At 37.9% G+C, this 23,701-nt stretch overlaps 1 protein-coding gene across 1 annotated transcript; it reads right to left on the reverse strand.

Annotated features, from left to right (window-relative positions):
* Positions 1 to 718: 718 nt before the first annotated feature.
* LOC145783200 (acid-sensing ion channel 1-like) lies at positions 719 to 12,857 on the reverse strand. The gene is made up of 11 exons (XM_082595001.1): positions 12,536 to 12,857; positions 11,830 to 11,991; positions 11,543 to 11,617; positions 9,986 to 10,160; positions 8,083 to 8,202; positions 6,349 to 6,495; positions 5,442 to 5,542; positions 4,639 to 4,748; positions 4,371 to 4,514; positions 3,842 to 3,988; positions 719 to 2,709 (listed from the first exon to the last, which is right to left on the reverse strand). The coding sequence occupies exons 1-11, from the start codon at positions 12,703 to 12,705 to the stop codon at positions 2,402 to 2,404; spliced, it is 1,659 nt and encodes a 552-aa protein (XP_082451127.1). The 5' UTR covers positions 12,706 to 12,857; the 3' UTR covers positions 719 to 2,401.
* Positions 12,858 to 23,701: the final 10,844 nt, after the last annotated feature.

The following is a 23,701-nucleotide window of genomic DNA, read 5'->3' on the forward strand; positions in this document are numbered from 1 at the left end:
CTGTCAACGCTACTGTGATTAAGTCATTGAAACGACGTTGAATTAGAGTAACCATGGCCACCTGGAGATGCGGCCTGATTTGTCACATTTTGCAGATTTTGATTACAGCTACTGCTAGTGCTTGATTGACATTTTTTGAGATATTATTACTTTTTGCGGTTTCCTAATGACATAAAACTTTTTTTGTTGCCTTGGGAAAGCAGTAGCAAATGAGAAAAAGTAAGTTAAAAAACGCAAAATCAGACTGTTATTGAAAATTAACAGTCTGACTAAAATTTTCGAAATCAGATTGTCTTTATTTTTCAACATGTGAGGATGTTAAAACCTATTGTGTCATCTGGGGAAAAGAAAGCGTAAAAACCTAATTTAAAAAAAAAATTATTTAAACGTTCGCCCAAAGTTAGAAAAACCTGGAAATTTCTGCAAAATGTGACAAATCAGGCCATATCTTTAGGTGGCCATGGAGTAACAATATAAATTTTGCTCAGTGACGATTTGGGATCTTAATTTCGCGCTGTGTTCTACACGTTTCATGTAGACTAAGCTTTTGGCAGTGATACTAAAATCATCTCCAGAATACTGCCTCAGATACAAACCATATTGTGGAAAAATTCTTTCTGTTTTAGCGGACTTCCAGCGTCTGCTGCCTGATATTTGAGCAATCTGTCTTATACACAAAAAAAAGCTCCTACAGTCCCAATTGTCAAGAAGACTGGTCTTTCCTCTGTGAAGCTGAGGTCTATGAATGTTTATTATCCGACGTGAGCACTAACGTAATCAAAATTGAAACAGTTTTGCTACCGGTATATAATTGTTCACACATAAAATACGAAACACAACAAATTAAACGGAAACCTCTCGTTGAAATTGGTCAGCAAAACTAATTGCAATGATTACCGACATTTGTTGCGTAATTGCTTTTCCTTGTGATCTGTATATAGGCCTAGGGTTTCACTGTAGCCTGTGCCAATGTCTAGTAGTGCAAAAAAGCAATGTGGAATGGTAACAAGTTTAGCGTATTTAAAGGTAGATGTCAAGAAAAACACAGTTATGTTAGTCTCGTCCGGTTGCTCAACACAACAAACAGTGTGCCAGCCTCATTTTTGTAATCAAACATCGATTTCGCTTTTAAAGCATCTTCAGTTTGATATTGTTCTTGCAAGCTCTTGACAATATCAAACTGAAGATGCTTTAAAAGCGAAATCGATATTTGATTACAAAAATGAGACTGGTACACTGTTTGTTGTGTTGAGCAACAGGACGAGACTAATAATAAGAGACAGTCAACCTCTTCAAGTGGACAGTTTGCTGGGTGGTGCACAAAAAACAGAAAAGTTTTATGAGTCAATCAGTTATGTTAGGGTTATTGAAGCAAAGTTTCATCAAAAAGGAATCGCCTTCAGTTTTTATCAAAGCCTTCAGTTTTTATTTTAGCTGTTTATTATGAACTGGTGTTGAAATTTTAACTAACAATTGAAACTTGGGCTGCATCAAATCTCGCATGATGACGCCATTGAAGTATTGAAGGTGGTCGCTACAATGCCAAACCTGTCGTGTTTGCTGACGGCTATCTTCTTTTGCACTGCAGTTTCGATTCCAGGTGGCAGAAAAAAATTGTCGTTTTCAGCGACGTCTAATTGATGTAGGCTACAGCAATAAAAAAAATTTTTTTTCCCCACTGGATATAGCCCAGCGACAATAGTGGAGCTGGAAATCTCTCAGATAACAAAATCTGTCATTTTTAGATTGATTCAAGGTTTGCAGACGTTGAGTCAATGTAAAAATGACAGATTTTGCTGTCTGGCATCTAATCAAACTGCTGTAAAATTTAACACAAAATTCTAGCTTTCTTTGATAACGTTGAGCCTGGATCGGCAAAGCTGACGTTTTAGATTTTTCAGGGTCTGATAACCATGGTTTCTCATAAAAACAAAATTTTTAAAATAAATTAATATTCCAGCGTGGATGCCAAAAGACACCTAATGAACCAGACACAAGCAAGTCATAAAAATTTTAAAATTTAGCTTTAAGAAAACTTTAAACCTTTGTTATTCGCAAATTTCTCTTTTTTTCTGTAACGTAGATTCTATATAAATAACAAGCTAGCAATGCGAATAAATTGCTCAAAAACTGTCGAGTCTGTTTTCTGAATAACTGATTTTTGGAATTTGAACATACAGTAGCCTACGCTAGATATAATATCTAACTTTTAAACTCGGTCTTCACTTAATAAAGTTAACCAATGGCGGTCGAACAAACCCACAAATAGGATTTCCAACAATGAAATATCTGGATACAAGATCTATGAATTCCTTGTCCTTGATTTGCAGCAAGATACAAGGAATCTGAAGCAGCAAAGACCGTACTTGCTTGAAATGTAATGTAATCCTGTTTTCATCATTTAAAATTCTGAAAAATCAATTTTCGCCGGTTCCATGTTGTTTGTTTCATCACTTTTATCTTCTTCCTCTTCACTACCGCTCTCTTTTTCTTCTGACTCTTCTTTCTCTTCATTTTTTTCAACTCCAAAGTGGATGTCGGCAGGAGCAGGCCCAAAGGTCACCGTCGTTTTCGCCTTAACATCATTCTTCCTGTATCCCTTTTTCCATCCCATGGAGACCTCAAAACAATCAATTCCAAATTGCAGAAACTCGGCAATGGTGACAAAGCTTATCCCAAGCCACAAACCAAGTAAACCACCAATGTCACCTGTCGAAAGCCAACACAAAATTTGTCAATAACTACTTTAGTAAACTAACTGTGTCTTTTGGCAGGACACAGGCGTGCCTGAAGGCGTCCACTTAATCTAAACCTTCAACCACCGGACGCAAGCCGGGATACAGCATAATAATAATAACTAACTTAGTAGTCCAACATTTTAACTTTTTACCTTATCCAGGCTTAAGCCTTGTACACAAAGCCCAGCAACAAAAATGTGCCTATGGTTCAACAAGACGAACTCTCTACCAAAGCTCTTAAACAAGGTAGTTGAAAATTTAGATAAAGCGGACAGGAAGGAAAGAAAGCCAATCTTTGTGTTTGCCTTCTGGCATGCCAATGCCAAAGATAGAGCTCCAAGCTCTTGAGAGGCGACCAGCTCAGTGGCCGAGTAGTTGTCTTCGGCTCTGTTGGTGGTAACCCAATTCCTACCAATTCCATGTCGAGTCACCCTAAAGACTTTAAAAACGGTACCGATTGTGTTCTTGCATTTAGTAGTGGGGATATGTCGGGTAATAATGTGATGGCATTCTATGTATGATAAAACAAATGAAAATGAGCCCTGTCGCTACAAAACCTTAGCGGTTGTAGAGCGACAATAAATAAACTATAACATTATTATTATTGTCTTAAGCGGGGTCGAACCGCGCTCCTTTAAGCGTCGACCAGGGCTTTCATCAGTCGGCTACGCAGCCGACAGCGATAGACTAAAAATATAAAATTACAGATATTAAATGAATGGACTTATTTTGTGGGATGTTTTGTAAAACCAACAATATATGAACATTGAACAACTTGTGGGACGTGAACCTATGCACTAGCTGCAAACGCGTAACATGTTGCACGACTTTGCCCAAATTCATTCCTTTAGAGACGATATTTGAGATTTACTAAAAAATTAGGCACTGTAAAAAGACTGATGATAGCTATCTTTCGTCTTCGAAGATAATGGTCTTCGCATAAACGCTAACAGTGAGATCTCAAATGACTAGGGAGTCCAATCCTGCCTTTAAAAAGTTCGGTAAAAAGACAACAGAATTATTGCTTGAGTTAAACAAAAAATTTAAACGTCATAAAAACGTTGCTAAATGTCTACAAATGCTCTATGAAAACAACTGCATACTCATTAGACTGATTGCAGTGAGAGCTTTCCGCTGAGTAATGGTGGTGTAGCTAAGCTCGTCGTAGAAGATATCCAACATGACATGATCTTTCCCGAAACGCTGCAGCTGCTCGAAGGCAAAGTCGACTTGGCTCAAATTTGTTACGCCTGTAAAATAACTCGCATTTTTATGTGGGCTTAATTAGAATTTTTTTACATGCAACATGAAAGTGAGGTAAATACAATCCATTGTGATTATGAGAAAATAAATGAACAACAACATTAATAAAAGTTAACAACTTTTGATGAACATTTTTCCTAAACCAAATAATATTGTAGTTGAAAAATTATAAAGAGGTAAAACAAGCGATATGAAAATACAAATCTAGCAATATTTATAATAGTTTAAAAATATTGAAAGACAATTGTTTTGGAAAAATCCCATAATAAAGATAATATTTTCCAAAATTTGTAAGCGTTTTGTTAAAGATACAGGTATTTGAAACATGTGAAACAAAGTCTTAACGTTATAACAATTAAAATTGCATACTTTCGTTACGATAAGCATGAGAAGACAGAAACTCGGCAACTTCAATCCCAGGAAAGTCAGCAGTATCAGCAGGCTCATATGTGTCGAAGTTGCACGGAATGATGCATCCGCACGATTCCTCCGTCTCCTTGAGTGGAAACTCGACTGTCCAAACAACATAGACCGCAATAAATTTCAAATTATATGGTAGCTGACAAATTCTAACTGTACGCGATGACGTTGATTAACGTGATGACGTTGATTAACGTGATGACGTTGTCACGCTTACTTTCGGCTTTTCCAGCACAGTTAAGAATATTCCAAGCGTCACACTCCGGTGCTTTAAAGTGAATGTCCCAGAATGGTTTGCACGCGCATTTGTCAATCACGAACTGGACACTGCGAGTGAATAAAACTGTTGAGCAAAAAAAGTCGACAAAAAGCAAGATGTTCAAAATAGATCAGGTAGCGTTTAGGTACAATGTACAAGTACATGTAATAGGATAAATGAAACAACCAGGTTTTTTTTTTGGTTTTTTAAACTAAAACAAAATTTCTCCATATTTGTAGTTTTCTGATTTATCTTTGTACGTATGTAGGCCTACTAAGTTAGTATTCGTTGTAATGAAATTAAAAAAAAAAAACATTATTTGACTGAGATTGGATACATTTTGAATTTCGACCAGAAATTAAGGCTGAAACAGACATGAAAAAACAGGAAGACAACTTTACGAGTATTAATGAATGACACCAAGCATACGTTTCAATGACACAAATCAAACCGGATCTGTACTGAAAAATGTCAAGACCAAACAACATCAGTTTCTCGGCCACAAAATAAACAAAGACAGGATCAGCTCTCTTTAACTAGTAAAACTACTGAAAAGCTGGCACCTGGCAAACAAAGACAACTTCATCTGAAACAAATCAAAAACAAGGCAAAAACAAATTATTCATAAAATATAAAGAATACTTAGCATAAATATTCATCTTAGGCCGTCGATGCCTGGTGCAGGCAAGGCTATAAAAAAACAAGCATAAGTTTTAAGTAATTAACTATCCAGAGAAAACTGAAAAGGTATTTCAACGTACTGGCACTCGTCCATACATGAAGCAACAGTGTAGTGCTCGTGGTGGATAAGTTCTTTGTGTTCTGTCTCACACTGCCCCCAGGGTTTGTACATCAAGTGTCTCTGTAAAATTATCAACTTGAATGAGGGTGTATGTTACTTTTACAGTAATAATAATGTGTTTTTACAGTAATAATAATGTTTTACAGTAATAATAATTTATGGTCTCTGTTAAAGAAGGACCTTTAGTGCTTTTTTTGCACTAAAGGTCCTTCTTTAACAGAGACCATAAATAAATGTCTCCTTCTCTTCAAATTAACACGTACTTTAAAGGGTAGACGTTAATATCTTAAAATTGATTCAAATATTTTTTTCATAATAATGTGTGTTTTTAAGTTATATAGAGCTGTGTCCATGCTTTTGAAAGTAGACAATGCCAGTGCTTCTTCATGGAGGGGTAACCGAGTACAATATTAACCGAATCCATTTAATTGCTGAGTGCCAAGCAGCTGGACTGAAAAGACAGCAGACGGTTAGATTACAAAGATTTCCTTAAAATCAATTGGCAGCACTTCTTCAAGATTTCTTATTCTAGCTCGAGACACACTGCGTAATGCTTCACTTTAAAAAGCATTTCCACAAAGTGAATCAAGTTAATTGATTCGGGTGAGCTTACACGTCAACCACGGCGGCGGATTCAGCAAGTAGCCGTAGCGGCGATTTCAATAAAACAAACTGAATTATATGTTTACATAAATTCTACCAGGCAAATGCACCGTAAATACAGTTACTTTTCTGTGTTTTAGAGATGAAATCGCCCCATTCCCCCTCTGGATCCACCACTGGTCAAGCCTACTATCATTGACTACGCAAGCAAAATTAAACTATTTCAAGAGCTTTTCGAATGAATGAAAATAAACTTTATTTACCTCTGTTTTCTTTAGAGAAATATGCGCCGTATGACCACTTGCTACCAACGGAGCGTACCGTTCCACCATAGGAGGATCTCCACGTTCATGAATCATGACTTTTACTCCGCTGGTAATATTGCCGTTTTTGTCTACTGTGTATTCAAACTGCAAAATAATATTTAAGCCGACTCATTGAAAGTGTATCTAACCTGTTGCAGTGTGGCTGCACAGTAGCCTATGACAAGTAACTCAATGCTCCAAAACAGTGTTTTTTACGGCGTTCTCAATAAAAATGGCAAATGCTCTGTCATCATGCACCTCCGTTTTAAGTGTGGCAAAAAGGGAAAAACCCCCAAGGCAAAATCTTTAGGAATAGGGGTTTTCGTTGTACGAAAGGTTATGTACTTCTATTCTAAAACTTTCTTAAACGGCAATTCTACATTTCAACGCAAAGTATTTCCAGAATTAAAAATTTGACATGTTTATGCAACTATGATGTAACTATCATGCATCAAACCGTAGACCACGCATTAAACCAGTGGTTCTTAACCGGGGGGGCGCGCCCCCCCAGGGGGGCGTGAAGCCTTTCTCAGGGGGGGCGCAAGTTCTACAACAATTTCAATTTTGTTTAATTACTTTAATGTCCTAGGACCTATGCTGTTTGTCATATTTTGTATTTTATTGTATTTATCTGCGAAGCATTGAATACTCTCAACCTTTAGCTTCAAGGGAAAAACATCAACATCATTAAGCATCATGACATCATTTGAACTTTTATAGCTAAACTTGACCTCTGGAAGAGTCGAATTGAACAAGGAAATCCAGCGAGCTTCAGTAACTTGGATTCTGCTCTCAAAGATGGTAACTTTGAGTCTGAGTTGAAGAAACAAATAGAAATCCACCTTAATGAATTGAAAGCGGAGTTCATCAAATACTTTCCAGATCTGGATGAGAAGCGTGAAGCCTGGAAGTTCATCAGAAACCCGTTTCAATGCGAAGTAATTGATATTTTCGAAGAAGGACAAGAGAAGTTTCTTGAGATGAAGTTCAACTTCACAGCTAAAGAAGACTGCAAAGAACTGGAACTTGAGACGTTCTGGGCCAATTACCTTCCTGTTTACCCTCTTATCGCAACTCGGGCTTTTCGAATTCTATCAATGTTTGGATCCACGTATCTCTGTGAAGCTGCATTTTCTGCTCTCGTTGCTATCAAGACCAAGTACAGAAACAGGTTGAGAGTTGAAGGAGACTTACGTTGTTCATTCTTTGGAGTTAAACCTCGCATCAAAAATCTAGTTGCTAAGAAGCAGTGTCAAGTATCTTACTGATGTGTACAATAAACAGACAAAAATGCAATTTTTTTGGTATGATACTTATTTAAAGTCTAGGGGGCGCGAGGCTCATGACCATTATTGAAGGGGGGCTTGATAAAAAAAAGGTTAAGAACCACTGCATTAAACTATAGCGACTGTAGGTTTAGATAAACAAACGTTATTAGGCTACCATTAGCCTACGATTATTACCCTTAGTTGTGATGAAGACAACCACCGGGTATGTTGCAAACTCCAATAAATGACTTTTGCCAAAATGATGTACTTGTTGTCTAGAATCAGAGTGCTTAAGTAGGCTAGTAAATGCTAAACAAAATAATTGTTTACTGAAGGTATCCCACTAAATCTTTAATTAAGACAGTGGCTGCTGTAGATATAACTATCACACTATAGTGGCTAAGAAGTAAGCATAAAATGTTGCCTGGTTGATATCGATGTAAAGTTCCAACCCGTGCCCACTACCAGCCACTTTTTGATGGAAATCTCTGTCCGGAGCAAACGTGTAACACATTCCCATGACGGTGGCTATCTGGGTGAAGTTCTGCAGGCAAACTTAGAAATAATTTCTGGTAAAATAAACGCACAAACTAAAATAGCGCAAGTCAATCACACTGCAACAAAAGTAGCCGGCAAAAGTGCTGGAAGCACTTTCTAACCTGTGTTGCAAGCAGCAGCGTTGACAGGGGGTATTTTTGTACTCCCAGCCTGGAATGATTTAAGGAGCCCATAACCTTTCCAAGGGGCCGCAAAGTTGGTGAAACTATCGTGTATTCTTTGAATACACTATAAAACATTTTTCCTAAAATTGTCTTGATTTGGGGCCCGAGGATCTCATTTGTACCGGGCCCAAATTACCCCCTTAACAGTCGTGGTTGCAAATAGACCAGCTCTCATTGCTGAGTATAGTTGAGGATAAGACATTTTCTTTAATAACAAAAAGAACTGGTGTGTAAAGGACTCTTCAATAAGATTAGAAACAAGAAAGAGGACGAAATAAAAACTTTAGCTCTCAAATTTAGAAAGCTTTGCACAGGGGTGTCCAAACCTTTCCCCAAAAGGGTCAGATTTCATAGTGCGAAAGTGCCCGCCGGCCAACAATCTCTGATAACTTGTTTTGCGTAAGAAAGATTCACATGCAGTAACCTAAGCAGTAGCCTATTGCGTAGCCTACTGTTAATTAGCCTAATGTTTCTGTCTGCTGAACTACCAGCATAAAATTCACTATTGCATGGAACAAAATAGCTATCTAGTTGTGAGCCTTCATACAGTCATCTCAGCCCTTGTAACAAATTTGGTGACCTCTGACCTATGCTTATAAAATGTAGCAAAGTTTTTCCTTGTACAACTGATTGATTGAGTGTGGGAATCGTTATCTTCGGGCTGAGAAAGCTTCTTTGAGAAATTAATCCTAGCAATTTCGCATACTTGTAGACAGTTGTCCGACCCGGTTACTTTTTTCACAAGGATTGCGGATCGAAAATTAAAATATTAAAAGTTTCGTTTGGCAACACGGATTTCGGGAAAACTTCTCTGCAGCCCAAGATTCTGGATTTAAGCGCTCTGATAAGCTAAAAATTATCCTTGAAGCTCCACCTCTTTTGGTATTTTACAGCATACAGAACAGCAATTTTTGAATCTGTTGGGGCTGCATGTAAAACAGCCCCTCCTAACCGAATAACTTTACAGATTTTTTAAAGTTAGTTTATATTTCGCAGAGTAGCGATGAGTGAGCAATGAATGTAGAAGTGTTAGCTGTAGAGTTAGGATATTCCACAGGTTATAGGAAGTGCTAGTCTAGCCTAGGGCATCTCAAAATCACTTGAGCCTTGTATGCAACGACTATATAGGCTAGTCAAGACTAATTATTTGGGGTAAAAACATGCTCAGAACGCACCAAACTTAATGTGATTTTTCAAATTTTTAAGGGTGAGAACCCCCGCGAAATTGTTCGCTTTCGGCGAACTCTGCGACGGGTTTTGCCCCCCCCCCCCCGGACTATTTATTGCAGCCCCACTGCTCACAAACAGCATCAGCCGCCACTGCTTGTAGAAGCTTTGAAGAAGACCCGGGCTAGGTCACCGAGTTTGACAGAGTGAAGCTTCCGCTTGTTGAAGTATTGTTGTTTGTGAATTATTCCATCCCTCATAAAAGCTGCTGAATGGAGAGCAGTCCTTGAAATGCGTTGCTCAAGCCCAAACTCCGAGAGACAAACCAGCGCTGATTGATCTTGTAGTTTCTTCGTTCGTATTGTACAATTATTGTATCTAACATTAAACACAGCCAATGTCTTCGGTAAGGTAAATAAATAGAAGTAAAAAGATCACCGCTATAGTGCAGCGCTGTTTCTCGAATGTGCAGTGCCGCAGCGTGGAGTCATTCAATTTCCACCCGTGAAGGGAGAGTTCTTCGCGAAGAAAAAGTTGCTTTTTGCCAGCTTGTAAATGTTGTTTGTGAAAGTCGGCTACGGCGTCAGCCCACCAGACATCGTTGTGGCTATCTCTTAACCAAAAATAATCAATAGCTAGTACTTTTGATGCTTATTCCGTGAAGGCAAAAGTGTTACAATTGCAACAAAAACCAAATAAAGTTTGTCATTTTACAAAATCCCAATCACGATACGCAATAATCTCTGAATAAATTGGCATTGCATCAAAATGATGCAATCACTGGTATAGAAACCATTCTATTTTAACAATTTCCACAGTGAAAACTTATGTTTAATTACTAGCTATGCAGTTTAATTACTAGCAATTACTATTTACTATTTTGCCGCTGTGATAATAATGCTAAAATTGTTCATAAAAAGCAAAATTACTTCTCCCCCAAAATTACATACAACTTTTTCTTGATAAATTTGACCCTGATTGATAGGATAAATACAAGTTTAATAGTTGAATAACAGTGTGGATAACAAGCTAAATTATAGGCCTACATTAATCCAGTTTCTAACCTATAGGTCTAGAGCAGGGGTCGGCAACCTACAGGACGAATCAGGCCGACCAAAGAAAATTAATCGGACTGCAGCTCCTTTACAAATTATAGTATTATATGGTCTACCTCGTGGTATGTTATTTTTACAATCGAATGAGAGGACAAGCACTTTTGATTAATCAGTTTGGTAGGCCCACGTCTTTGAATTACAGCGTTTCTGTTTGTGTAAACAAGAAATTCAACATAAAGCGCCATTACGACACAAAACATACCAATTTTTCCAAGGTAATGCGTCAAACAAAAAAAGACAAACTTAATCTAGCCTACCCAAAAAGAGCTCAAAACAGTATTCTATGTTCCAAAGGAAAACCAATGAATCGGAAAATAATATTTTTGCTAGCTACAAGGTACTGTATAGCAGCCTACAATTAATAGCAAAAGACAAGAGACCGTTTAATGATAGCGAAGTTGCTGTTAGATGTATGATGGATGCTATCGAAACCATATTTCTACTAAAATTCAAATAACACCAAAGAACCAAGATTGCAAGAACTTCACCAAAAACCGTAATTCGACGAATAGAAAAGATATCTGAGAGCGTAAAATCTAGCCAAACAGATTCTTGAAGATCTACAGTTCTTCTCAATGGCGATATATGAGAGCACTGACACGACAGATGCAGCTCAGCTAGCAACATTTCTGTGTCAAGTGAACATTTTGATGTTATTGAAAAATTTGTTCTGCTAATTCCTATCAAGGGTGATAAAAAAGAAGCGGATATTCTGAAAGAATCACGTCAACCCCTTAAAGTCATAAATCTAAAGTTTAGTTTTGGCCGGCAGTTAGGAAAAGGTTGACGACCCCTAGTCTAAAGTCTAGACTACCTTAGTCTAGTCGAGTATAGACTGTTATCACAAAATCATATTCAACAGGACTTTGATAAAACTCACAAGTGTGCATAGAAAGAAGCTTGAACCAGAGCGTTAAGTTTCGAAAATTTTAATTCCTCCTGTGTACTTTCGAACCTATGCGAAGTTGAGTGTTAGTTCACAGAACTTTAACCAAAATCTCAGTAGCCTGTAACACGACGTTGAGAGATTTCAAAGAAATTAAATAGGGTTCCACGAAACCTCAGTTGAAGAGCACTGGCTTAAACAGCAAACATTAAAATTAGTTCAAGGGATTTTACCATCATCACCGAAGTGAAAACAAAATCTTACAAAGGCTGACCACTCACCTGTTTGAATTGCAAAGTGTAACAGCTGGAAATTCTAAGTGATCTACATACTCTTCATGTAGGTCCGTCACCGTTTCAGTAAAAGTAAATTCATGAAGTTTATAAAACAACTCCGTGGCTAAGCCGCAAAAGAGCCCGAACACAATTAATCCCCACAACAACCTGAAGTAGAAGCGACTATGAGAATGCTATATCCGAGAATGCTTTTAACTTTTGAGACAACCCTTCAATTATCTGTAGATCTTCACCAAACAGATTGCTAACCTGGCCAGATGTCTACTAAGTGCAGTGGCTGGGAAGAAACTGGTGATATGCAGCTTCACTATTTACTGAAAGAAACGCGTTTTTTTGCGCTCGAGAAAGAAATGCCACTTCTTACAATCAGTTATTGTTATAAGGTTTAAGCTTCGAGGGTTCCATCAAAAGTTATAATAATGATAAATAATAGAAAAATAGCACTGACCACACGAGTAGGCTTACTTTTTACCTACCCAGTAACGTTAGCTTTTTACACATTTATTAAAAAAAAGGATATAGCCTAATACAAGGCCTAGCCTGCTTTTGTCCTCGAATTATAGGTCCTGCTGAGACCAAACAGCAAATATTCGTTGGAGTTCTACGTGTTTAACCAGGCTCATATTATCATTTCAACGGTCCTGGCATTAACATAATATAGCATTGTATTCTTATAAATTATAAATCATACCTGTAAATTAGTCTACGGTTAGGCGCTGCTATTTGCCGAAATCCATGACATGTGGTAAGGTGAGAAAATTCCAATGACAAACGCTTTAATGGGCCGAATTTCTTTCTTATTACTTTGACAGACTTCGGAATATCTTTTCTTTTACTGGCGAAAGCATTATTTTTAATCATTTTTCGTCATTGATTGGCATTCAAATAGAAGCTTATTTAGAAACGCTTTCAATTCATAAAACCAATAGTAGCAGGTAATTTACTCAATAACTACAATTGACAAATATATAAAAAGCGTTACAAACGACGGCAAAAACACTTAAAATTTTTGTCAAGACACCTGCAATGGAATGGCTGTTATCCCGTTATGGCCTACTGATAGTCTGTTAGTCTACTTGTTAGTCTAAATTTTAGACTCCAAAATATTGATACACTTATGATAAGAGCAAAGTAACGTGAAAAATTATTCGCTTTAACGGAAAATTCCTTGCCTTGGCTTCATTTTGAGTTAATTTTATTGTTGTCACTAGAGTTTCGTACTGTGTGGAAATAAATGCAATTTCGTTTTGTTGTGACCTTAAAACAAAAGGTAGGCTACGAAATTATCGGAACGTAGTAGTCCAGCTCAATAGCTCTGTGGTCATGAGTCCAACTCAGGATCAAGCGACGCTGGCTCGGCTTTTGCGATGTGCGCTTGAGCAACGCGTTTCAGGACTGCTCTCCATTTGGAGGCATCTATTGGATGGAATAGCTCTTTAAAAAAACAGTACTACAGTATACTACACCCAGCAGGCGCGGATTTATGGGGGGGGCCCAGGGGGCCCGGGCCCCCCCCGAAATGTTGTGAGGAATTATTGTTGAAATTCTATGTATCCGCATCAAACCGTTTGATATGCGTCTAAACAGCTGATATTAGTCCCACGGCCGACTTAACTTATCTGGGGGGGGGGAGGGGAGGGGATAATTTTTTGTTATTATTATGGTTGAAATCATCCATCGATCAGACTCCGTTATTTTCTTTTATACAACTCCAAATGCATTTTAATAGCAACATTTGTTGGAGCTGACTCAGCTGAAACCAACGCTGAACCAAATGACGTCAGTTGAAACAATCTGAAACTTTGAATGGCTGTTTTATAGTTTTTAGCCTTCATTATAATTTCAATCAATTGCCGTATATGCCTGCAAACATACAAACATCCAATTGGTCATGGACACTACATACCGGGTTTTAAACCAGATTTCAAGTTTACTATGCATGCTTAACAATTTTTATTCTTAAAGCAAAATGTATTTTTTAAACATTCACAATAATTGATGAAAATGGCTGTTTCTTTTAATGTCTATTTTATGGCATATCGTATATGTGGTAGTATAGTGGCGTAGCCAAGGGGGTTGGGGGTTACACTCCCCCCCCCTTTGGCATGCGTGTGACATCACGATATTGAGAATGATGCTTTCAGTCTCTATGTCTCTAAAACAAAGTTTGCCTAATTTTAAACGAAACTGCATTAAAAGAGCGAGTTTTGCCAATACTAAACATTCAAATATCTCAGCCAGGAATTAGCAACAAGAAAACATAGAGACTTACCTTTAGCCTATTACCAAAAAATGCCGAAGAAAACATGATCTTATCCTTTTGCTAAGCCACCAGACAGCACCATTTCACAGGAATATTTGTACCCACACTTTTGTTGAAAATACTCTCAGAATGCACCAAATTCAAAGTAATTTTTCAAAATTTTCTGGGGGGATGCCCCCCAGACTCCCCGCCGCTGGGTGTCGTCTTTGGCGAAGACGCCGTCGGGCTTCGCCCGCCGGCCATCAAAACCCCCCTTTCAAAATTGCTGGCTACGCTACTGTCGTAGTATCATTGTTCATATTTGTTTTATCTTTTTCTTTCTTTTTAATTGATTTTCAAATTTTCTGGCCCCCCCCGAAAAAAACTCCTAGATCCGCGCCTGACACCCAGTGATGGGCATTATCGGCGATAATTTACCGGCGATAATCATCGGCAATAAATTTTTATCGTTTATCGTTATCGCTCAATTACTTTTTCAGTTTTCGTTTATCGTTATCGCCAAAAGCAATATTTGATTATCGCCGAAAATCGCCGATAAATTTTATTTCGGATTAACACACAAGTGGAAGGACCATGAAAAGTAGGCTAATATTTTTACTAGCCACCTAGTTAATGAAACTAAAATTGAAACCATTCTTCTTCAGTGCCTGAAGTGTGTGCGCACAGGTAGTTGTCAGGAGAGGGGGCACGCCCCCCTGCAGCGACGGCCTTGACAACACAATAATGTTTAGAGTTGCAAATTGCAATGAAATGCATGCAACAATTCTCTTGTTGCTTTGCTGCAATCGGCAATCGCGAGTGAATTTTACAATTAAAATGTAAGCGCACAGGTACACAGCTTCCTTTGAAGCAAAGCGAAAGAAATTGGCAAGTGGTTTGTGAAAGTGTCGCAATACGAGCAGTCGCGTAGCCAGAAAAAAAATTTGGGCGGGGGGGGCAAACATTTGATGAATTGAAGAGAACAGCAAAGTGTTTGATTTAAGCCATCGCCACTTGATGTGCAGTGGCGTATTCTGGTGGGTTGAGCAAGGCAAGCAATGAAACTGGTGGGGGGTTAGAGCGTGCCTAAGGCACGCGTATCCTAGGGGGGTACGGGGGAATAACCCCCCGGAAATTTTTTAAAAATTACACTCCAATAATGGATTATAGCGCTTTCTGGAAGCACTTTTAGGGTAATATTTGTATGAAATTTATTAGCAGATAAACAGCTATTAACTTATTAAAGGTAGCTCTTACACACAAACGGGAAAAAGTGCGGCTAAAATTAGAGAACACCAAAAATTCAGCTACACAACAACTCAATAACTACGCAAAAACCCAACGGAGTAAGCCATTCTGAAATTGCTTCCACAAATTAGTTCAAAGAAAAGTAAATCGCGTAAATTTTGCGCGATTTACGATTTGCAAAATTTATTGGTGTCTTTCTGTGTGTCTAAAACAAGTCCTTGGAGGTGTTAATAGCCAGATGTCATGGAAAACGTAATAAATTTCTACAAATTTTATTACATTTTCAACAAAGGGCTCAACTTCGGAATCCAAACTTGGAAAATTTGGGGGGCCATGGCCCCTTTTGCCCCCCTGGCTACGCCTATAAATGCGAGGCCGCTTTCAAGTAAGCATTGCAGCAGAAAGAGAACTCTGATTGCAGCATCGTGCATTTTACCGCACTTTTCAAGATCAAGACTCTGGAGAGTGGGATTTTATTGCATAGCCTAGGCTTAGATTAGGGACGTAGCAAGTTAAAAGTTGTTTCTGTTTAAAGTTAAAGAAAATTAGCCATGCAGTAAGTATGAAGTAGGTAAGCTATGTATGACCGTCGAGAAAAGATGCAAGAACAATACAGTAGGCCTATACCGGTAGTTCAGTGCTCTCACCAGAGCGAAAAAAGTAGGGAGGGGGGAACCTGCCCAAAGTGAAAGAGCACCAAAATGTTAACCTAATGAACAAGTCATAAAAAAGCCGGTCACATAATAAACGCCATAAGTTTTCGTGGGGCAACAATATTATGAATGCTGAATGGTAATTTTGCAAATCAGAGTTAACAAATAACTATATTCAACATAATAAGAAATCGGTTTATAAGGAGAGGCCACAGAGACAAAAACGTAACAAATAATAGCCTAGTGAATTTGAATGAAAAATCATTTAAAATTCAGCCAGAGAACTGGGGAAGCGCTGCAAACTCACTCAGTGGAATCCGAGGATCGGAAGCTCAGGGAGTTTATCAGAGAGTTTATGGCATTAAATGGCTAATTTTCACATTGAAAAATCCGATATTGTTGTTTCGATAAAAATTTCGTTTGATTTTGCGTTTTTTGAAATTTTTTCAATTATTGCTGACTTTGCTGTAAACAGCCCTGCAGAAAGCAAATACAAAGTTTGGAATTTTTTATGGTATTTTCATTTGATTTAATTATTTTGCCTACTGCACGTAAGCGGCAGTGTAACTCAATTGATAAAAGCATCCAACTGGTATCTGAAGGTATAATTATAAGCACGGCGGTTACCTCAGTGGTTTGATTCTGGATCAAGAGGTTGAAGATTCGATACCCACTGCCGCTGTTGCGATTCTATTCATAGCCTACATAACTTACAAAAAGTTTTGTCCCTTTACAGTATAAGCTTATTATGTTCAATTTTCGTCATGTTGATGAAAACAGTTCGTGTTGCATGGGATGAGGCAGCGCTAATCAAGAAATTTTTTTTTATCGTTATCGGACATTATCGGCGATAATTTATCGTTTATCGTTATCGCTTAACTTTTTTTTGATTTATCGTTTATCGTTATCGCTTTAGGCATTTTTAGTTTATCGATTATCGTTATCGCTTAACTGAAAAATGAGTTATCGCGCCCAACACTGATCTACACCAATATTTCTTCCAGTCTTCTTTGCATTCGTCGTCTCAATAATGAAAATTTGTAGGACCTTTCAAATTTCAAAAGAAAAAAAGTAGCCTACCACGCAAATGCAAGCGCAGTGATGATGACCAGATGAAATACTGGTGTAGCCGAAATAGGCTGAATTTCCGTTTATTGGTTTTGTTTACTAATGAACGTTATTGCAACATTTGTTTCTTTTGTTCATCCAACAATGAACAACATAATCAACTCAATAGTTCAATACAAGGACTTAGCCACGGGGTGCTTAGGGGAGCAATTTCCCTTCCAAAATGTTATCTTTCCCCCTCCCGCCCCCAAATATGTTTTTGATATTATTACAGCGTTTTAATGACATTGTATAATATGTTGAATGACGTTTCATAAATGTTTGGCTGCATTCAGCAGCTATATTTTTAAACAAACTCTCATTTCAAACATTAAAATATTTGACTCCAAAAATTTTTCTTTCTAGCTACCCCACTGGTTCAATACAACCAACTTTGCTGATAATAATAGGCTAGAGCACGTCGCCGAAGACGGTTGTTGAACATCGCACCTACCATCAGTATTAGGCTAATAATGCTAAATTGCTGCCCTGAATTTTATTTCTAACTTTCTTCACTTGCTAGAACCGATATAGCCATTGTAGGTAATGACTAGCTTCACTAAGCAGATAAAACAATGACAAAAGTATATTTTAATTAACCGTTTAGCCTACTTTAAATTTTGGCATATCTCAAAAATCTCTTCTGATTTGTCAGTAACTAGTCTACTAAACCTACAACAATGAAGAAGTAGCCTATGACTAAAATAGAAGTTCCTGAGTCACAAAAAGCTAGGTATTTCTTGGACAGTTCTTCAACAATCTCTAAAACTATACTAAACGCCATTTGAAACCTGTCATTAAGCAATATTCTAAATGTAAATTTGTGTTATTTCTTTGAGTAGAATTTTGACTACAGCAATATCTAGATGTCTAACAACGCTGATCTTGCCTTTTACTCATTCCACCCAAATTGGATGTATCCTTGCTAGCAGCTTGAGACAAAATAATATGACGTAATAAAGGCGTAACAATGATGCAAGATTACTAGTAACCAGCTGTCGTGTGGGAGAGGATTTTCATGACAAAAATATGCTCAAAAAGCAATGCAGTTTGTTTTGTAGATAAATTCTCAGTATGCAGTAGTTGTTCGTTGCGCATGTAAATTCAACAACCCACTGAACCCAGCAGCGTTGACAGGAGAGTCAAAGGGCACTTGTAGACACATACCGTAACTTTAACTTTTGTTTTTGGAGAAAACTTCTTTTTTTCTCAACGATCTTTACTGCAAGTTTCCCGCGCTATTTACAAAGTAAGCAGCAAAGATTTTGCTCTCCAGGTCTAAATATATAAATTAGATTAAAGAAAAACTTAGGCCTGGAGAATAACAAATTTTTGACAAATTAAGAAAGAAATTTAATTGTGGTCATTTCAGTCCAAAAATTTTCGACATTGATAAAGAATTCGCAAAGACAGAACAATTCAAAGAAACCCATATCAAGAACCCAAGTCTGCGGTTGCCGCATGTAGCAAACAACTTGAAACAAGCAATTGATTCGCCAGCCTCAGCTTTGGAAGAATAGAGATGAGGAAAGTAAATTATTATCCAGTGAAGCAATTGAAGTACTGTACGGTAGAAAATTTATCAAACAACGATTAGTAAGCCATGCGGATTAATTGTTTTATAAAATTATAAAAAAACATATGTACAAAGTTCATATGAATGAGTATCCGTCTACGTATTGTGATTTATTTACAAATGCTTCATCTATTCATCAGCATAACACAAGATATCAAACAGGCAACAATTATTTTATAAACAGATCAAACACAGAATTTGGCAAGAAGTCCATGCAGGTATTGGGACCAATGCTCTGGTCAGAGGTTCCAAGCAGGCTAAAAAACTTATCATTTCATTGTTTCAAAAAAGAGATCAAAACGTTAATTTTACAAAGCTACAGTGCATCGTAAGTGATATGTTATGGAAACCAACTTGTCAGTTGCTTCGGAAACTTTATTATTCTCTGCTTGCTTCATGGAATTTTGTGTTTTGGCCTACGTTATCATCAATATGTTTTTTTTGTGCGTATGCTGTTGTTGAAGCGCGGGAACGTTTCAATTATTATTTTTCTCTTGTAAGCTTATTTTAAATGGCAAAATCGTAATTTCCGTAGGGTGGCAATTGACTAGTAGACCGTATGGTCGTCTCGTTGTCTCCCTGTCGGTATGGGAACTTGTGTAACTTTTGTACTGTGTATATTGCATATTTCAAACATGTACCTATGTTCCTGTTACTGATAAATAAAATAAAACATTGATTGATTGATTGGTTTAAATTCTATTGTGTAACATCTTGTTTGCTGCCCATTGTCAAATCGGTTCAAAGTTTGTCCTAAAATTTTTGTTTTAAATTCAGTTGTTTTTTTTTTAACTTTTCTGCATTAGTGTGTGTTGTATCGGTATAAATCAATTTAATTAAACCAGCGCAAGAGTTTTTAATGATAAATTACTTAGTTTTTGACATAAAAATCGAACGTTGGTCAGCAATCAAGCCTAGTCAGTTTTTAAGCAGGGCTGCCAGACAAGTTTGGATCAATCGCACTTAGCCTAAATCGACAAAAATTGTTTTTTTTTCTTGCTTTCATTTCAATGCGAAGTGTTTGATTTTTTTTAATTGAATTTAAATTGTGTTGCTTTATGTCAGTGGAAAAGTGTCATAAATTATTATTTTGGGCTCAAACTTTGTAATAATACGTCGCCTTGATTTGATTTGTTAAATTTCATCTGAAGAAAACATTATTGACCTATTGTGTTATTCGGTTACACTCAATTATTTCTCATTTACATTCTATTCAATTTGTTTGTCAAATTATACGGTCACATTGCGCTAGTTTCATGCAGCCTAACAGGTCACACTGAGAGTCACTCAGCCATTTCTTTTATGACAGAACAATAGGCCTATATCTTTTTTTAAACTGTGATTATTTTTGTATTGTAATACTGTTACTGAAAATGTTTTTACTCGTAGCCTTGTACTATTTATTGGCTTGAACTTTTCTTGGTTGCACTGAAGTTTAAACGCCCTTGCTACAAGAGTTTATTGATTTCAAAAGTTTTTCCTATTTTTAATCACCCGGTATAAAGTTTATATTTGAATAAAACCTCAGGACTTCACTTGAGGATCGCAGCAGCACATGATTTCTTTTCTTTCATTAATATTACTGAACATAAGCCTATCTTGTTTCAACGTAATTTGTCGATGCTTGACATTTGTCACATTAAGAACTGGGAAGCAGCTGACTCGATGACTGATATAGTCTTTCGCTGATTCCTGTCTGTTGTGGTATTTAGATAGCTATGGTACTATTTTATTCGTATTGTGTATAATTGTACCGTACTATTGTCGCAACAGACAAAATAAAAGGTTTCTCTCAAGAGCATATGATTTGCGAGTGATTTTATCCCGAGATTTTACTATCAATCAATCAATCGTTTATTTATCAAAAAACAAAACACAAAAGTGACATAAAACAATAATACATACAATGTTTAGGTTTTGTTATTGATAGGGAGACAACGAAACGACCATACGGTCTACTAGTCAGTTGCCACCCTGGAAAGAATAATTTGAGTTATGAAACTAATCAACAATTTAACCAAATCGGTTACGATTGGTCACAGCGGTAAACCATAATCTCTTCGTGGGAAAATTTTAACATAAAGTTCCCGAATCCGTTCGTCTGTATATAATGACCGAAGAAACACACACTTGAACTTCTTTTCAAACAGTGTATTTCTGTAAAATTAGCCCGAGGCTATCGAAAACGAGGGGGTGCAACGCCGTACACCACTTGAACTTGTCACTACAAACCAGACTAATTGGATAAAAGACGGAGAATTTGTCCAGCTAGCAAGCACCAAATAAACCAGTTAAATGTGCGACCGACTTCCAACAAACAACTTCAAGAATGAATCAGAAAAATTTGTGATTACTCAAAGGCACGTCAGCAGTTAGTGTGACGCAATAATGAAAGACAATTATGAAGTCATTCAAACAGGTGTTTAAAGCTGATGTAATATTTCCTGTTTAAACAGGTTTCAAACTGAAACAGGCCCAAACAGGTTTGACACAAGTCTTATGAACGATGGTGCAATTTTGGCACATTTTCTAGCAACTTCCATGACGTAATATTCAGTAGACTTGAACGGTTTTTTATATGACGTTTGATTAGGTGAACCATTGTCTGGAACATAGCGGCCCCTAGTTATGACAGTCTGACATGGCAAAACTAAAAAAGAATTGACGACAATTGTGAGCCAATGAATAAAAACACATGATATACAAATTGTTTGAATCACTCACGTTTAAGTTAATAGGCAAATACAAAGGGCATGCAAAGAATGAACAGCAATAAGAATAAACACGACGATACATGAAATTGGTACCATAGGTACACACTAAAATGACGCTATATACAATGGTTGCGATAATAACCGACTGTTCCGGGCTCAGACAAGGGTCGGCCACCGCAGACAAAACCAGGCTCAAACCCTAACACTTAGGTTTGTTTGTTTGTTTGTTTGTTTGTTTGTTTATCTTTATCCTGCATTGCGGGAAAGCGGACTTGAGCGCTATGCATCGGTGTACGCCTTCCGACGTACACCTGACCCACGCTGCAGCCGACGGCAATGTCTGTTTCCGGTTGTCTACTCTATTTATGACTTAAATTTAGTACTACCCATTACTCGAAATCGATCACTGGGTAGAGGCAATTATCGTAAAGTTTCTTGCCCAGAGAAACAACAGCAAGTGCGTGTGGCTGGAGTCGAACACGCAGGCTCTCGACTGCGAGCCCAACGCGCTAACCACTCGGCCATTGCTGCCGATGTTCTTTACGGGGGCGAGGCACGAAATATCCCTCAACACATAGTCTACTTTCACTTTCCCCGTACTCTCATCATAGTTGCAGACGGCAACTTTAGCTCTACGAACCACAGGCTTCCCTTTCCTAATTTGTGGAACTACCTCATGCACCTCCCAAGTTGATACTTCCCACGTTTACCAATGTCCTGGAGAGAACCTACCACTACAAGTTGACCAGGCTCCAAATTCTCGGCCATTTTTAGCCATTTTTTCCGGCCCTGAAGACCTGGCAAGTAAAAATCGATCCATTTACTCCAAAACTGCTGAGAAAGTGACAAATTGAACCGATAATCCCTTCTTAATTGGTCACGATCATGTGGTTGCCCAACAGCACAGTATGGGTCTAAGTATGGGGTCAAAAGTGAGGCAGGGGTGATGACAGTGAAATCCCTAGGGTCGTCACTCAAAGGTACCAAAGGGCGTTCGTTCACGATCCGAACGGCACTGCCTGTGTACGTAAGCAGTTCAATAAAATTGGGCTTACGAATTGAAGAGTCCAAAATGTGAAAAAAGTACTTGGTCATATCAGCCACGAAACCAAGTCTACTCAGCCGAAATCTAGCCAAGAGATCTGCCAGAGGGTTTAACAAGTCAGGACCAGAAAACATTACATCATTAACACAAGTTCCTCGAAATTCAGACTTGCCATCGTAAACAATACGCTTTTTTAATTGTGACGTCACAAAGTATGCTAAATACCATTCAAATCCCTTGACATTTCCTGCTTCACCAGCACGCTCAATATAGCCATTAGATTTAGGATCTTTCATGGTGTCAGTAAGGAAATCACGAAGTTCAGGTTGTTTTAAAGCCTTCTTCCTTAAAGCAGCAACTCTATCTGACGCCAACACAAAATTGTTAGGTAGATCAATATCTTCCTTCAACGGAACAGGTATCTCAAATCGACCATCTTTCAACTCAATATTCGGTTCAACAAGTTCTCTAGCCAAAATATCATTGCGAGACAATTCACAGGTTTCATTTTGCAAGGTCAAATCCTGAATGACTTTATTCAGGTCTGCTATTTCCATATCACGAGACTCAATTTTACGCTGAAAGCCAGAGATGACATCCGACTCTGAAGACGTCTGCACTCTGCACACGTTAGCAACGCTTTCATCTAAGGGTGACTTACCACCACAAGCCAACCAGCCGAGAGGAGTGAGTAAAGCATGCGGTTCACTACGATTTTCACCAACACGCTCTTTTTTGGCCCACATCAAATAAGCGTTATCGTTGCCAATCAGTACATCTACAGTACTACAATCATTCAAATGAAACATATTCACGTCATGAAAATGACGAAAACCACTTAAATCCTGCTTATGTGGTAAAGTTTTAATATCGTCAGCCCAAGCTGGGTTAACCACCGAAGTTATATCACAAAACAGTTCATCTGTCTCTAACGACTGGATGTTGAGTTTAACAAGGTTAGCACAAGTAGGTTTCTGACCAGCCAGGGTATCCATTTTAAACGACGCTTTATCGTACGGTTTAAGACCAAGTTCGCACACCAAATCACTCGAAACAAACGTCAACTGCGAACCAGGATCATGCTGACAATACACCAACTTCGATTTGCCAGTCATTGGATTCAAAACACGAGCAGCAGTAACGCGGTTAAAAGCTGCTTTAACATTTCCAATCTTAACATTACGCACAGGAACTCTGGCACCAGTATCATCTTTGCCGACCGAATCCAGAGAATCACGTGACGTTACATAAAAATCATGCAGAAGAAAATAG

Source organism: Aplidium turbinatum, chromosome 14 (genome assembly GCF_918807975.1).
Source record: "Aplidium turbinatum chromosome 14, kaAplTurb1.1, whole genome shotgun sequence".
In the NCBI taxonomy this organism is placed as follows: domain Eukaryota; kingdom Metazoa; phylum Chordata; class Ascidiacea; order Aplousobranchia; family Polyclinidae; genus Aplidium; species Aplidium turbinatum.

Coding starts and splice junctions, on each gene's coding strand:
- LOC145783200 (XM_082595001.1), bottom strand. CDS start 12,705: ATGATTAAAAATAATGCTTTCGCCAGTAAAAGAAAAGATATTCCGAAG. Junction 11,992..12,535: donor AACCGTAGACTAATTTACAG/GTATGATTTATA, acceptor CTTCTACTTCAG/GTTGTTGTGGGGATTAATTG. Junction 11,618..11,829: donor ACACTTTGCAATTCAAACAG/GTGAGTGGTCAG, acceptor AACTTCGCATAG/GTTCGAAAGTACACAGGAGG.